Genomic DNA, 12,029 nt, shown 5'->3' with positions numbered 1-12,029 from the left:
CTTCCAGCATTGGGGAACATCCGCATCCTCCCTGCGTGCGCGCCACATCTATTTCTATGGGCACAAGCACTGTTCATGACAAACTGTTCACATCCCTCTTGTTGGCCAAAATAAAATTGAAGGTTTCAAGTTTATTTCCTGCAATTCTACACATTTTGTCATGCCTAATGTGGATTCATGTGATATTTGAGTGACTCAAACATTACAACAAAATCTATGAGCTAAAAAACCTGGCTATAAAAATAGCACACTCTATATATAAACTCCCAGTAATTTATTCACTGTACCTTCTTCAGGGTGACCCTGGTGTTTTACCTAATACATTACTGCGAGTTTATATATAAACTCTATTTTTATAGCTTACAGTTTATTCACCATTAGTAAGCACCTCTACACTAAATAATTTTCTTTGGGTGTGTGCCAGCTCATGCTTTTTATTAGACAAAAAAACCTAGCTAAAAAACATTAGCTGATATGGGCTATAAATAGCTCTCGAAGGTATGCAATGACTGACATGACAAGAGGAAAACTGATGCTGCACTACCCAATTTCGAAATTTCACCTTGTGCATCCTACTATTACAACTTTCAAGAGTAAGTTGAAGCCGGACTGAGTAAAAACAATATATCTATATATTTGTATTTATGTAGTTTTTTTTTTTTACACCGTATTCTGACCTTGACTTAATTCCACCATCTTTACGCGCTAGGAAACCATGAATAAGGTCTAACGCAGTGGTTCCCAAACAATGGGGCGCCAGGGGTCTGTGCCGTAAAGGTGGTGGAATTAAGTCAAGGTCAGAATACGGCGTATCTTTCGACACACCGCCACACCTTCATTTATTCGATCTCCACCAAAAACGCTATTCTCATGCTTAAATTCAGAATACGCATACAGAGAAAAGTGCATAAAAAGGGAACTACTTTCCATTTACGTGCACTTAACTCAGTTCGGAATCGGGCCCATAGAGAACTCGGGTCGGAATCGGGCCCATAAAGTCCTTTATAGTGTCTATTTGTGCTCTTCCAGTTTTCAATCCCTATTTCAATTATTAATACTAGTAAGATATAAGACTTACAGACCAGTTTTCTTTCTAAGATAAACAGTGAGACCCAAATAACCTAGAATAAATAGCTATTATTTACCGTCATGTGTTAGGCATGCATTGATCTAGATCATCTGTACATTTTTGTGTCGTTTTCCAAAATACTTTGACTTGACCCTGTCAGTTACTGGTAGCTCTCGGTACCCAAAATGGTTTGAGTCTTGGTATTCAAGTGTGTACAACAGATAAAATATCTGTAATAAATTGGGTCCACAATACAATGTAAGCATAAGGTCCATCAGTGTCCACCACTGCCTTAGGGGTCAGTATCTCAGTGTGTACTCCGTTCACTCCACATTCACATTTCATGGCAAGCAAATAAAAAACAACTGTTTCACACGCTCGACCCGGACTGAACAAACAACAGTGTACAAATAAATTACTTGCGTGACATAATTATATTGTCAAGGCTTTGGCTCATTCTTCTGATGGGAAAGTCACCCAAAGTCGCCTGTGGATGCTTAATGGATTTGAAATGGAGTACACATTTCCCAGGAGCATCAGTTCATGACAGACGCCATCTTGGTTTTGGCTGACTTACGTCCAAGGACGACGCAAAAAGCCTATTCACGCCAGAAATAAAGGGACAACCACACTACTATAATCCCTCCAAACCCTTCCCTGATGTCCCACATCGTCTCCATCCAAGTTCCTTTAGTACCCATAGTCCTTCACTGTCCCTGTGTTCTGTGGGAGGAGACCCGTAGCGTACAGGGGCATGTACAGCAGCGCTCAACCCGAGGTACTCCAGGTTCTCTGCCGCAGGCAGGAAGTGACTACTGGTGGGCGTGGCCTGAGGCAGGAAGTCCTCCTGGTAGTCTGGGTTGTCCATGCGCTCGCAGACGGAGCGAGGGAGGGTACTGCGGGCCATGTTGAGGTACTCAGGCCTTTCCAGCACGGGAGGCAGGAAGTTGAAGAATTTGGCAACCGGGTCGTACCCAGAGGGCCTACTAGCCCAGGATGGCTCGGTGGGATCCTCATAGCTGGGGTTGAAGACGTCAGGGAGCCTGGTGTTCTGGTTCATGTATTCTAGAATACAGACGAAGGTCAAGTAAATACCCAGGCTTACATTACAGAGCAGAGATGATGCATTTTGGTGAAGTGTTACGCCGTCAATGCATATGTTTTACTGTAAGTTGAAAGTTAATTTAATAACTCATCATAGATCAAGTTTGTACTGTACCTGGAAGAGCTGGGAAATCTTTCTCTAGAGAACCGCCGTGGGTGGGGTCTGTGATGTAGCGAAGGACCACACTGTTCTCTCTCATCGGATGGCCGTTCTGTGGCGAGACGATCGACACATCAAATCAAATCAAATCAAATTGTATTGGCCACATGCGCCAAATACAACAGGTGCAGACATTACAGTGAAATGCTTACTTACAGCCCTTAACCAACAGTGCATTTATTTTTAACAAAAAAGTACAAATAAAACAACAACAAAAAAAGTGTTGAGAAAAAAAGAGCAGAAGTAAAATAAAATAACAGTAGGGAGGCTATATATACAGGGGGGTACCGGTGCAGAGTCAATGTGCGGGGGCACCGGCTAGTTGAGGTAGTTGAAGTAATATGTACATGTGGGTAGAGTTAAAGTGACTATGCATAAATAATTAACAGAGTAGCAGCAGCGTAAAAGGATGGGGTGGGGGGGCAGTGCAAATAGTCTGGGTAGCCATGATTTGCTGTTCAGGAGTCTTATGGCTTGGGGGTAGAAGCTGTTGAGAAGTCTTTTGGACCTAGACTTGGCACTCCGGTACCACTTGGCACTCCGGTACAAACATAAGATGTGTGTGTGCATGTGTGCATATGTCTGTGCATGTGTGTGTGTTTACCCTAGAGTTGTGGTGCTGGGTGGTCTGCCCATTGGAGAGGCCCTTATCGGGGTGAAGATACTCCTCAGCATCCACCACATCCTCCATGTCCTCTGATGTACTGATCAGGCTACGGTAAAACATAGGTTCCGTGGGACTGGGCAGGTACATGCGATCATCCCCCTGAAATGTACATTTTAGAGTAAATTAAATTCAACGTTTTATTCTTTCTTAAGTTAAAACATGATGCTTCGGACATCAATTGCTCTCATCAACAAATTAAGTAGATATACCATCATAGTTTTCAATACCTTTTATTGCCTATAGTAGCTACAATATGGGTCAATATTTCATTTTGATTGATCCTAAATTGACAAAAATCCCATTGAGATCAAGCATCTATTTTATGATGGGAGACCATTCCTGTAATGTCCCATCAAAGAAATAAGAGTTGATGCAACTATCTAATAGAATATCTAATTCTGAGGGCGTATATTATTCTTAATTACCTGAATGACCAGATAGCGAGATGGATCCCGGGCCATTTTGGAGAACTCCGAGATGAGCTCCCTGAACCGTGGTCTGCTGTCTGCATCGATCATCCAGCCTGAAGGAAGGTAAGACATCAAACCCCTTGATTTTGTGTGTGCGTGTATGTGTGTGAGCCTGCGCGCGTGTGTACACATTTCGGTTGAATGCGTTCAGTTATGCAAATAACTTGGTAACCCGTTTCTTTACATATCTATGGTGCACATGACTCACATTTGACCATGATCATGTAGACGTCTATTGTACAGATGGGGGGCTGGGGCAGGCGCTCTCCTTTCTCTAGGACTCCAGCGATCTCAATGGCTGGGATGCCATCGTAGGGCTTGGACCCAAACGTCATCAGCTCCCACACTGTCACACCTGCATGTCATTACAGGTACATCAACCGTAGCACTCAATAGAGGTAGACACTTTCAGAAGCTGTAGTTGTTCAGATATTACGTTTATTTGATTATTTCCTCAAATATTTGTTGTACTGTTTGTCCAGTTGGACTTACCGTAACTCCACACATCGCTCTGATGTGTATAGGTCCAGTGAAGGATGGACTCCAGTGCCATCCACTTTATGGGCACCTACAGTAGGAAGGAGGATTATTGGTCAGCCATGGTTGAGTGAGTTAAATTATATTTTCACTCACTTTACTCACACAGTTAAGTCCATTGACCATCATGTAACAATTCAATTCAATCTTTATTGGAAGTTAATTGTGTTCAGGGTTCATACATAAACATTTTGAGAAAAAATCCCCACATTTTCTAGGATTTGCATGACTGTGCAAACCGTATTTGTATAAAAACACAAAATGTGACTATGGCAGTGATGTCAGTTGCTCTAACCTTGCCCCCATCTGCGTGGTACTCCTTCTCGTTTGCGGTGAGCAGCTTGGCCAGTCCAAAATCGGTGATCTTGACGTGGTGAGGCGTCTTCACCAGAACGTTCCTGGCCGCCAGGTCACGGTGCACCAGGTGACGCTCCTCCAGGTAGTTCATACCCTGCAGACAACATCCAAAAGACATATGGACGTCAGACACCAACTCCTTGTGACTCTGAGGCTGTCCTGATACGGACACTGTACATACAAATTGGTAGTGGATGAGTTGAGGTCCCCCTTACAATGCAAAGCACGTTAAGCACCTAGAAAAAGCACTTTATAATTATTAAAAGAGTCTATCACTACAATTTGACATGGGTTTATCCAGAGGCAAGTATTTGTACTAATGTTGACACGAACAAGGTCCCTCTCACCAGGAACTTTAACATAACCTCCCAATACTTAACCTTCTGTAGAGGGCTACTTTGAGTGGGACTAAACAGCTTCAGATGCTTAATTCCCCCTTTTCTATCAAACATATCATTATTGTATCTTATTAGTATCTTTATAGCTACAGCCCCTACCTGCTTTGAGCCATATCTCCATAGAATCAATAAGACTGTGTTGCTCTTTGAGACAGCAAGACAAGCCGTGAACAGATAGAGACCTCTGTGTATTCAATAATTAGCCCTCAGCAGGCTTACTGTACAAATAGACTAAGAATAGCCAGAGGCAAGGTCACAACCATGGCTGGGAAGCAAGCTCTGCTCAGGGGGTTATAAAGGGGTAACAAAGAAGTTAAGTGAATATATCAGTCCGTCAAAGACCCATTCCTAATCACACCTGAAATAGTGGGAGAGCAGAGTGAGTGTTGAAGAAAGCAGTTTGCTCCCGTTTGTAATAATCAATCACGCTACCCGCCGTTCGTCTACATATTGCAGACACATCTGGTTATCCAGCTGTGATAGCAGCTGGCATGGTTCTATTTGAGGCTTGTCACATTAGTCAGATCGAGATTGACTGAAAAGGTACTTCTTTGACAGGCTTGCTAGTGATAAGATGGAAGGTACTGTTTTCCACAAAGTCATGAGTATGGCATACCTATATACAAAATAAGATAAAGCACCAATGTAACAGCAAAGTCATTTCCTGTTTGCTCACCTTGGCGATTTGCACACACCAATTAAGCAGGCACTGGGAGCCGATGTTGTCCTTGTTCTCCTTGACATAGTCCAGCAGACAGCCATAGGGCATGATCTGGGTGATGAGCTGCACCGTGGACGTCAGGCAGATGCCTAGTAGACGACACACATGGGGGTGCTCCACACTGGCCATCACATAGGCCTCCTGCAGACAGAAAACATGGAGGGTGTTCCAGGTCATCTTTTCAGATCTCACAATGCCTGGAGAAGTATTCAACATCTCAGAAAACACATGAATAGGATATGGCAATCTGCTGAAAAGTTGCTGGGTGGCAGGTAGCCTAGCGGTTAGTGCGTTGGGCCAGTAACTGAAAGGTTGCTGGTTCGAATCCCCAAGCTGACAAGGCTCTGTCAATGTGCCCTTGAGCAAGTCACTTAACCCTAATTGCTCTGGATAAGAGCGTCTGTCTGCTAAATGACTAAAATGTAAAAGAAATGCTGAGAAGCGCAGCCAGGCTGCCCCAAAAAAAAAAGGCAACCTGGAACGCCTGGGCTTCATTTAGAATCATCTATACAAACAGTTTACTCACATCTAGAATCTCATTGTTGGCTTTCAGTGACGTGGCCTCTCTCAACACCTTAATGGCAACAGGGATCTTCACGTTTTCTCCCTCAGGAATCCACATGCCCTAGGGAGAAAACAAGTTTATGTCACCTTTTACAAACTAATGAACACATGGACGAGGAACACCTTTTATAAAAATCAGTTTGATCACTAGTGATTTGTGTACAGTCGTGGTCAAATGTTTTGAGAATGACACAAGTATTGGTCTTCACAAAGTTTGCTGCTTCAGTGTTTTTAGATATTTTTGTCAGATGTTACTATGGTATACTGAAGTATAATTACAAGCATTCCATAAGTGTCAAAGGCTTTTATTGTCAATTACATTAAGTTTATGCAAAGAGTCAATATTTGCAGTGTGGACCCTTCTTTTTCAAGACCTTTGCAATCCGCCCTGGCATGCTGTCAATTAACTTCTGGGCCACATCCTGACTGATGGCAGCCCGTTCTTGCATTATCAATGCTTGGAGTTTGTCAGAATTTGTGGGTTTTTGTTTGTCCACCCGCCTCTTGAGGATGGACTACAAGTTCTCAATGGGATTAAGGTCTGGGGAGTTTTCTGGCCATGGACCCAAAATGTCGATGTTTTGTTCCCCGTGCCACTTAGTTATCACTTTTGCCTTGTGGCAAGGTGCTCCATCATGCTGGAAAAGACATTGTTCGTCACCAAACTGTTCTTGGATGGTTGGGAGAAGTTGGTCTCGGAGGATGTGTTGGTACCATTCTTTATTCATGGTTGTGTTCTTAGGCAAAATTGTGAGTGAGCCCACTCCCTTGGCTGAGAAGCAACCCCACACATGAATGGTCTCAGGATGCTTTACTGTTGGCATGACACAGGACTGATGGTAGCGCTCACCCTGTCTTCTCCGGACAAGCTTTTTTCCGGATGCCCCAAACAATCGGAAAGGGGATTCATCAGAGAAAATGACTTTACCCCAGTCCTCAACAGTCCAATCCCTGTACCGTTTGCAGAATATCAGTCTATCCCTGATGTTTTTCCTGAAGAGAAGTGGCTTCCTCGCTGCCCCTCTTGACACCAGGCCATCCTCCAAAGGTCTTCGCCTCACTGTGCGTGCAGATGAACTCACACCTGCCATTCCTGAGCAAGCTCTGCACTGGTGGTGCCCTGATCCCGCAGCTGAATCAACTTTAGGAGACGGTCCTGGCGCTTGCTGGACTTTCTTGGGTGCCCTGAAGCCTTCTTCACAACAATTGAACCTCTCTCCTTGAAGTTCTTGATGATCCGATAAATGGTTGATTTAGGTGCAATCTTACTAGCAGCAATATCCTTGCCTGTGAAGCCCTTTTTGTGCAAAGCAATGATGACGGCACATGTTTCCTTGCAGGTAACCATGGTTAACAGAGGAAGAACAATGATTTCAAGCACCACCTTCCTTTTAAAGCTTCCAGTCTGTTATTCTAACTCAATCAGCATGACAGAGTGATCTCCAGCCTTGTCCTCGTCAACACTCTCACCTGTGTTAACGAGAGAATCACTGACATGATGTCAGCTGGTCCTTTTGTGGAAGGGCTGAAATGCAGTGGAAATGTTTTTTTGGGATTAAGTTCATTTTCATGGCAAAGATGGACTTTGCAATTAATTGCAATTCATCTGATCACTCTACATAACATTCGGGAGTATATGCAAATTCCCATCATAAAAACTGAGGCAGCAGACTTTGTGAAAATTAATATTTGTGTCATTCTCAAAACTTTTGACCACGACTGTAGAGTGTGATCGACTGGATTCAGACCCCGGTGTCCTGCCACAAGACTGTTAGTCCGCTGAGCTAAAGCCTAGGCATTAGCTCAGGGAGCGAATGCAAGTTTCAGGTCTCATGCAAGGTTACTCATTCACTGTCTGAACCACCTCCATTAAAAAAGCATTGATCACTTTGCTTACCTTAAAGACTGTTCCAAAGGCCCCTGATCCCAACACTTTGATCTTCTTAAACTCGGTCTCCTTCAGAATGCGGAGCAGGGCCTGGTTGGGTGCCTCTCCACTTGGGGTCAGGGGTTCAACCAACTGTGGGAGCAACAACAAAGCAAAGTGTCTTATCTACCTTCAGTATGTCATTCATCCCTGTAAAATGTTGTTAACATGTTGGCCCCTGTGGTTGAATGTCATGTCTGTGATTGAGTTTGTATGGCTGTGTTTACACCAGTGGCGTCAGTTCAGCTAAACCTAGGGTATGGGGAAGTTGAAGCTCATTTACTGCATTTCTACACAATTTAAAAACTAAAATGCTATTTTGAGAGCAGCAAAAACAAACAAAAATAATTCAAGCCATTAATGATTACCTCAATTTTAGGTTTAAAGATCTGTGGAACGGCATATACAATGTCAACCACTACTCAACCTTATCATAAATTTACTTGTGGTACGGCACATGCAGTGCAACGTGAAATAAATGCATAATACACACTATTGAGTCACAACAAGGCCACATTCAAATGCCGACATCCATATGCAGCACGCGAGTTTCAAGTTTGGGGAAGCTATTTAGTCACCATAAAATTGCACCTTTATAATAAAGGATTGCATGCATCTATCATCGCATTTGTAGACTAATGTAAGATAGGCTACTATTCCTAATGTGATGAGTAGATTGCATAGTCATAATTTAGGCTAATAATATAACTCAATCACTGTTAGCAAAACAGACAGTTCCGAACAATGCATGCCTGAGCGCGCGTAGTGACAGAGTAGGCCTAATCAGAGATGTTTCTTCTCCTTTCTTTGCACGGGAAGAATTTGACCTTTCATAAACACATTTCATGCAATTCTACACTTTATATGACTGGAGACATAAGCAACATATTTTTTAATAGCTGCCTCTGCTGACACTGACAAACAGATCAGTAAAAACGACCTTGTCTTGAATGCAACCATCTAATCTAGGCCTACAAAAAAGGGAGACACAAATTGTACAATATGACATCCATCTAGCCTGGTGGAGGAAATGATTGTCCCCCCCAAAAAAATTCCAGTGGTACTGATCCAATGACAAAGACAGTGAATATGGGTGCACTCACTGGGGATATGGTCGATGCTCTCTGCTGGTGACAATAAGATAGGCTGCTGTTTGCTCAATTGCGAGTTGAGAATGTTGATAACTAGAGACAGATCAGTCTTTTCCTTTGTCTTTTCAGCAATAGCCATTTGTTTTCTAAACTATGTTTTTCCTATGATTTTATTTTGAAATATTGCGATAGGCCTATTTAATTGCTTTTCACTAACCTCTGCAACTCAACAATCAGCTATTTGGTAGGCTATGTTCCGCGTGCGCTGAACAAACTGCGCACTTTTAAAACAATCCACAGCTAAATCATAATCTCTGGTGTAGTATTTTGAATGATTTTATTTATTTCTGTATAGGCACGAGTAATTATATAGCTAATTTTGGCAAATTCAATTTACTTTAGGGGAAGCTTATCTTCCCCTAGCCTATTGAACGCACTGCCTATGCCGACATCAATGTGAAAGTGACTGGTGCATAAAACAGCTGGCTGCGAGGCTTACAAGGCCGAGCTCAAATGCCGACATCAAATTCAAAGCAATCGGCGAACTGCCTAAACGGCAAAGCTCTCTGAGCAATGCTCCGCATGGTCCTAAAGCCAGCTAGCCAATACGCTGTTGCATTTTAATCAGGATTGGAATTATTTTAGTATTTTTTGTAGCCTACTTTTACATTTTTGGTCTTGAGCTAGGGTATGGCGACACAGGCAGCCCAATTACATTTTTTAAATTTTTGTCATTTAGCAGACGCTCTTATCCAGAGCGACTTACAGTTAGTGAGTGCATACATTTTCTTTTTCATACTGGCCCCCCGTGGGAATAGAACCCACAACCCTGCCGTTGCAAGCGCCATGCTCTACCAACTGAGCTACAGGAGGCCATTCTGATCCTTTTGTCACTAATTGGTCTTTTGACCAATCAAATACAGCTCTGAAAAAGATCTGATGTGATTGGTCAAAAAACAAATGAGTGGAAAGAGATCAGAATTGGGCTGCATGTGTGACTGTGAACGCAGCCTATATGTGCATGTCTAATGCATGTCCAAGTATACAGTTTGCGTCCTTCCTGTGGCTGTGGTCTCTTGTCTGTTACCTCTCTCTCCTGCAGCAGACGGCGCAGTGTCCTCTTCCTGACGATGTGGCGTCTGCGGAGCAGCACAAAAACACCCAGGGCCAGGACCACAAACACCAGGAGGCCTCCCACCACGCTGGCCGCCACCACCGACGCAACGTGACCACTGGGAGAGCAGCACAGGGGGTGAGTTTCCTGATAGCTTCTTAATACCACTAAGATCATCTAAGATCAAGCACTTTATAACAACTGCTAATGTAAAAAGGGCTTTATAAATACATTTGATTGATTGGTTGACTGATCTTTCATCTATTGCCTATACCGGACTAATAAATGGTTATATACTGTAAGCTATATAATTATTTGGGGGAAACTCACCCAAGATGACTTTTCTCTTCATTTACTTGATCAATGCTACTTTCACCATGATACAGTTTCATGTTAGCATGATCCCAGATCTATTTGTGCTGTCTTGCTAACTACTATAGTCATTGTCATGTTAAACAGCACAAACAGATCTGGAACCAGGCTGGTTTCATGTTGCTTTATTTGAAAGATCAGATCACCATAGTTCTCTATATGATCCTCGCTCACCCTCTGGTGCTGCAGCCACTCAGTCCAGGTCCAGAGCATCTGCAGACAGGAAGGAGGGAATACTATGTTCAGGAGACTACTTCACACGGTCCTGACCATGGTAAATGATCATCATGGTCTATCAATAGGCATTCAATCAAAATAAGCTGACATTGGCTTTATAACAAACAGAGTTAGAAATAGATGGGTAGCCTATGCCTTACCCCTGGGTGCAGTTCTCATGACAGAGCTGACATTCTCTCTTCTTGTCAGCGTATTTCCAGATGTGCCTATCCCCGTCCCCGAGAACGCCGTGTGGGCACCGATAGACACAGTGGGGGCCATCTTTGACGTGGGCGCACGCCAAACACTTGTCAGGGCCCTTTAGAGTGCGAGAGAGGGGAGGGTCAGAGGTTCATAGAATTGCTGATCATCACTGAAAAAATCACTTGTCTTGAGTAAAACCACTGACTTCGCTATATTTCCCAAGTCACACAGAATTCATCTAATTCTCTGAATTTGTTATGTAACTCAATATCACGCGAGAATGTCCAAATAATTTTTTATGAAAAAATTGAGATGGATTTGAAGTGAAAGTAGCGTACTGGTCCAAAGCAGCTTCGGGTTCCATTCTTCACCATACATTCTTGGTCACATTCTAGACACCTGTTATTCAGTACATACTCTCGTGGCACCCTAAAAAGGCAAGGAAAACTGTTAAAACATGAACACAGCACAAGCCTACAGTAGATATATTTGACATATGAGAAGTATCAATAGTTTGTGCCATTGGGTTAGCTCACCCCTCCAGTAGGTGACAGACCCCTACACAGTGGCCCCTACGGGTGTAATACAGGCAGGTAAAACACATGGTGGTGCCGGGCCCCCAGCAGCCCTCGTCAGTGCACATCTCATCACAGGTACTGTTTAGCTTGGCTGTAGGGAAGAGAGAGGAAAACTATAGGCCCCATCCAGAAACAACCCCCCCCTAGACCCTACCCCCAAGGCTAGGGTAGATGTGAAAGGATAGGATAGCACAGGAAGTTGGTGGCACCTTAATTGGGGAGGACGGGCTCGTGGTAATGGCTGGAGCGGAATAAGTGGAAAGGTATCAAATTCCATTCGCTCCGTTCCAGCCATTATTATGAGCTGTCCTCCCCTCAGAAGCCTCCTTTGTAGGATAGGTGTAAGCAATAGCGCTAAAAATCGATCTAACCTATCAGAGGGTGGAGGTGGAGTCACTGCCTCATTGCTTGTATCCAATCATGGCAATGTTAAGTAACTAAGCTAACTACAAGTACCAGTGGCCAATGGGAATAGGGCTG

At 43.5% G+C, this 12,029-nt stretch overlaps 1 protein-coding gene across 2 annotated transcripts in view; it reads right to left on the bottom strand.

Annotated features, from left to right (window-relative positions):
* Positions 1 to 111: 111 nt before the first annotated feature.
* The window catches only part of LOC311102790 (melanoma receptor tyrosine-protein kinase-like), a 56,114-nt gene continuing 44,196 nt past the window's right edge, over positions 112 to 12,029 (bottom strand). For both annotated transcript variants that reach the window (XM_084144203.1, XM_084144204.1), the window contains 15 exons: positions 11,508 to 11,640; positions 11,310 to 11,400; positions 10,929 to 11,086; positions 10,726 to 10,764; positions 10,153 to 10,297; positions 7,945 to 8,067; positions 6,010 to 6,108; positions 5,439 to 5,624; positions 4,303 to 4,458; positions 3,963 to 4,038; positions 3,679 to 3,825; positions 3,426 to 3,523; positions 2,938 to 3,099; positions 2,289 to 2,385; positions 112 to 2,134 (listed from right to left, as the gene is read on the bottom strand). In XM_084144203.1, the coding sequence (XP_084000329.1) occupies positions 1,704 to 2,134; positions 2,289 to 2,385; positions 2,938 to 3,099; positions 3,426 to 3,523; positions 3,679 to 3,825; positions 3,963 to 4,038; positions 4,303 to 4,458; positions 5,439 to 5,624; positions 6,010 to 6,108; positions 7,945 to 8,067; positions 10,153 to 10,297; positions 10,726 to 10,764; positions 10,929 to 11,086; positions 11,310 to 11,400; positions 11,508 to 11,640 (2,141 nt within the window). In that variant the 3' untranslated portion in view covers positions 112 to 1,703. The remainder of the gene's footprint in view (positions 2,135 to 2,288; positions 2,386 to 2,937; positions 3,100 to 3,425; positions 3,524 to 3,678; positions 3,826 to 3,962; positions 4,039 to 4,302; positions 4,459 to 5,438; positions 5,625 to 6,009; positions 6,109 to 7,944; positions 8,068 to 10,152; positions 10,298 to 10,725; positions 10,765 to 10,928; positions 11,087 to 11,309; positions 11,401 to 11,507; positions 11,641 to 12,029) is intronic.

Source organism: Coregonus lavaretus (assembly GCF_964263955.1).
Source record: "Coregonus lavaretus genome assembly, chromosome: 2".
Classification (NCBI taxonomy): domain Eukaryota; kingdom Metazoa; phylum Chordata; class Actinopteri; order Salmoniformes; family Salmonidae; genus Coregonus; species Coregonus lavaretus.
Note: the sequence above shows the minus strand (reverse complement) of the source record. Positions and strands in the feature narration are given on the sequence as shown.